The sequence below is a fragment of the Apaloderma vittatum genome, unplaced genomic scaffold (assembly GCF_000703405.1).
Source record: "Apaloderma vittatum isolate BGI_N311 unplaced genomic scaffold, ASM70340v1 scaffold34004, whole genome shotgun sequence".
Taxonomy (NCBI): domain Eukaryota; kingdom Metazoa; phylum Chordata; class Aves; order Trogoniformes; family Trogonidae; genus Apaloderma; species Apaloderma vittatum.
Window position 1 is genome coordinate 8,421 of NW_009714994.1, and position 4,209 is coordinate 12,629.

General features: G+C 54.6%; 1 protein-coding gene across 1 annotated transcript in view; it reads left to right on the forward strand.

The window, feature by feature from the left end:
• The first annotated feature begins 964 nt into the window (after window positions 1-964).
• The window catches only part of ASB10 (ankyrin repeat and SOCS box containing 10), a 7,498-nt gene continuing 4,253 nt past the window's right edge, over window positions 965-4,209 (forward strand). Inside the window, exons 1-3 of the mRNA XM_009868948.1 lie at window positions 965-1,277; window positions 2,065-2,116; window positions 3,243-3,417. Of these exons, the coding sequence (XP_009867250.1) occupies window positions 965-1,277; window positions 2,065-2,116; window positions 3,243-3,417 (540 nt within the window). The remainder of the gene's footprint in view (window positions 1,278-2,064; window positions 2,117-3,242; window positions 3,418-4,209) is intronic.

Sequence of the window (4,209 nt, forward strand, 5' to 3'; positions counted from 1 at the left end):
TCGTAGCCTGCCCAGCTGGAGGGTTCTCGTGTTGGCAGGGCTGCAGGAACTAATGGGTTAGTTACAGAAGAGTAATTTGAGAGTAAACAAAGTTTAACAGGTTCCAGACCTATGTGAAGCTACCACAACACCCTAGCTGATGGGATCCACCATGTGTCCTGCAGAGTGAGCTGTGATAACTGGGGCAGGGCAGGTGGCTTCATCTTTCAGATGCCCCAGATGGGATCCACTATGCCTGGAGAGGGATGGCATAGCTGGGCATGGCCCCCTCAGGAGTGAAGACACTTGCCAGCCTCTTGAAGTTTGCATGAGAGACTATTGTCCTTATTGCTAGAAAAATCGTTTGCATCCTACAACCTGCTTTTCCCTGCACCTGCCTACGTGCCCTCTGTGATCCTGCTGAGCCATGCCCAGTCTGCTGGCCCTCCTGCCCTGCTCAGGGGGGCGCTGGGTACCCAAAGCAGCAGATGGGGCTTGTGGGGGTCTTCTCAGTCCCTCTGGAGTTCCCTGTGGCATAGGTTTCCCTACTTAATCCCTTGTGACCCCTTTCACGCCACTTCTGCTGCTGGCCTTTCCCTAGCAGTCCCCCGCGCCGTGACTGCCCCCACCTCGCTGGGTTTCCTTCCTGTTGGGAGCAGTGCAGAGCAGGGACTGCAGAGCAAACAAGCGAGGATAGGAAGAGTGTTCCAAGGCTGCCGGCTACCTCTCTCCTCTGCCTAATCCGTGCTGGTGACTGTGTCCAGCAGCTGAAAATAAGCTCTCGGAAGGAGGGGAGGTGGTGGAGGGGAGCTGCCAAGCAGGGCTATTTATACTGGGTGAGTCAGGCTGGTGCCTGAATCCAGCCAGCCACTGGGGTGCTGGAACCCAGGAACAACCTGCAAAGGGCACAGCCTTGGAAAAGAGGCTCTTGCCAGCACCACCTTGTTTACTGTGAGGTTCAAGCTTGTTGGGTTTGTTCTGCGTGATGGACTGCACCTTTCCCTTCAGCTCTGGTACACAGCGCTTGCTGCAGCTGGATGAGGAGCAGCTGGATCAGTGGAAGTCCTCTCAGCATGTAAGGCCCCAGAACCACCACCATGCATGGAGCCAGAGCCCCGTTGGCCGGGGATGCCGGAACAACCGCTTGACGCCACTGGAGTGCCAGGATCTGCTGGTCCAGAACGCGCTCTTCACTGGGGACCTGGAGATGGTGCAGAAGTACTTCACCAAGGGTGCAGCCATCAACCTCGTCATTGAGACCAGGGGTGATGAGCTGCGCTGGACTAGCAGGAAAAGGGGTGGGTGTGCAGGGCTGGGAAGCAGGGAGGGGGTGGAAAATGCCCAGAATGGGGACTAGAGAAAGAGCACCAACACCTGAGAGAAGTGTTGAGAGGAACCCTCAGTGGTGGAGATAGGGTGGTGATAGAGAGTGTTGGGATAAAAGGTTTTGCAGGAGGAAGGAGGATTCTAGAGCTGTAGAGCAATGGTAGCAGTTGTTGAAGGTGATCAGAGGCAGATCTACCGGAAAACAGTGAGAGCAGCACCCTTGGAAGGGCTGCTGGAGAGGAATGACATCAGAACGGTCCTGTTAGAGATTGCTGGGATAGATGTGAAATATGTGTGAGATGGAGAGAGTACTTGGGTGAGAAGGCATCAGGTGGCATAAGGATGCCTTTACTGCCTTATATCTTCAGCTGAGTCTGTAACTCAAGTTTATTTGAAACTGGAGGCTGTGACGTGCTTTGGGAATGGCAGAGAGGTCTTAGCGGTGTCCTTCAGGCAGGCCATTTCCTGAGGAAGAGGCATGGCTGTGCTTCAGCCTTGTAGGCAGCTGCCTGGGCACCAAGACACAATTGCTCCGTATCTACTCATAGGGATATGTTCCTTGAAGCTTACCCAGCCTGTAGGGGCAGTTCCTTAAAACTTACCCAGCCAGTGACCTTAAAACTAGATTCTAGTGACCTGGTCTTTCCCATGTCATCCCTACTGATATTCCCAGAGGCATCGTAGGCTGTGTGGTGTTACTCACACTAACTCACATGGCCTTCTGTCTGCCTGACAATGCTTTTTTCTTGGGAACTTCAGGCTCTCACAGGATATCTGCTTATATCTTTGGGGAAATAGAGGATCCCATCAGGTGAGAAGGTCTGCCACGTGCTTTCCTCTTTTTACCTTTTCATGCACTACACTTTAGCTAGATGAGGTGGTGAAGTCTGCACAGACAGAGCGTGCTGGAGACTGTCAGTGTAGAACTTGGTCATTTATTTTCGTTACTGAGAAGGGTAAAGGTCCATCTTACACTCTTCTCTGGACCCCCAGGTAATTGTTGATTGGTCCTCTATTGGGGTCACTTAACTTGTTTTTACCTGCATGATCTGAATAGTTCCACAAAATTAAACTACACACTACTAGTCTTTCGTGTAGTTTGCTGTGTTCTTTAGAACATACGGTCTGAACAAAATGCACATAGTGCTGATGAACAGTGAGCAAAACGTGCTGCTCTGTGACTGCAGTAGGAGCAGGGTGGGTTCATACAACTGAGTGGGCATGGGAGAAAAAAGCTAGCTCAGGTGAAAGGCCAGCTGTGAGGAACCCAGAGTGAGGAGACTGGCAGGGGATGGGAAAGGAGCTCTCGCCAAGGCGGAATTTCCGGGAAAAGCAGGAAGGGTTCTAAAGGATAATTACCTTCTATGTTTTTACTTCACTTGTGCTGTTTCCCTCCCTTGTGTCTATTTCTACCTGTCCTTTGGGTTTAAGCTTTGATCAACGAAGCTGCAGGAAAGTTCTTAAAACCCATCTAGTGCTAAGGGCTCACGTAGAACCTGCAATGGGCATGCGGTGGGACAGAGGTGTGTGGGGCAGTGCTCTGATGGGGGCAGCCTGGGTGTCAGGATGCTTCTCTCTGCTTTCTTTAGTGAAGGCTGGTCTCCGTCTTTACCCCTCATGCTGCCAGGGGCTTTCCTGTCACAGCCAGTGGCTGCAGAGGTGCTGCTGCCTGAGGACTGTCCTCACTGGCCTCCTGGCCCAAAGCCGTGGTCATGAGGTTTCCCAGAATAGAGCAGCTGAGACCTGAGCTGGCCTGGCAGCAATGTGACGTGGCCTCCCCACCCCAGGGCAGCCTAGCACGGGGCTGCACCCTGGGGCTTAGAGCCCAGGCAGGCAGCAGCAGGTCCTGCCCTGGTTTGGAGGTGTCTGGGTGCTGTGCCATGGGCAGCAGCATTGTGAGCAGAGGAGGCGAGGGTCGGGATCCCATCTGCACGCAGAAGGCAGATGGAGGCTTACTGGCAGGCACTGCTGGCAGGGGATCAAGGGGCTGTGGCCGAGATCCTTGGCGACCCTCATAGCAACCTGAGTCCCAATGCTGTGTTTGACACCAGTGACCTGGAGGAGTGGAAAAACTACCGCTTCAATATCCGCCGGCTGAGTATGTGGGAGGTGGTGGGCGGGTGGGCTGAGGGGACTCAGATCCCAGGGCTGGTGCTGCAGGGCATTGCTCTCGCTGGACATTATGGGCACTGCCGGGTCTGCGGGGGAGCAGGGATGGGACTGAGAGCCCCAGGGCTGTGGTTTGGTTCAGCTGTGCCGTGAATAGAAGAGACCTGGCCCTTCTAGCAGGGGCTGTGCAAATACCTGGGTTCCCCGTGGGCAGAGGGGATTCAAGCTCCAGGCTGTGCTCTGCCTGCGACCAGCCCATAGCCTGGCTCCCCAAGTCTGGTCTGGCTGTGTGCAGCCTGTGCTGGGCTGCTGGTTCCCTCTGGGGGTTGTGCTGGGCACAGCCCCGTGTTAGGTCCTTGAGATGGTTCCATCTGAACGTGTTCCTGGGAAACACAGTTTGCTGCTTCTGCGAGAGCAAGGTGAGAGGGATCTAGCATTGAACGTGTCATGCAATTTGGGACGTGGTCCTCCAGCCCAGCTTCAATGGGCAGCAGGGAGCATGATTTAAGGAGCCCTTCTTTCTGTAGCAGCTGCAGGCTGTGGCTTGCGGACCGCCCTAGCTCCGCAGTGGTTCCAGCTGGGTCAGCCTCTTCTTGAGTTGTCAGGTTTCAGCCCCTTGCTCTGTCCTAAGCCCTGGATGTCTACCTCTGCTGAAGCTTCCTTGCCTGAGTCTCCTCTGTGCATGGCAGCCTGTCCAGCACCTCTTTGTTTTACTGCCTGGTTCCTTGTGTTTGTGGTGCTTTTCCCAGCCACCTTGCTGCTTGCGGCCCTGCCTGTGCCCCAGGCCCTTCACCT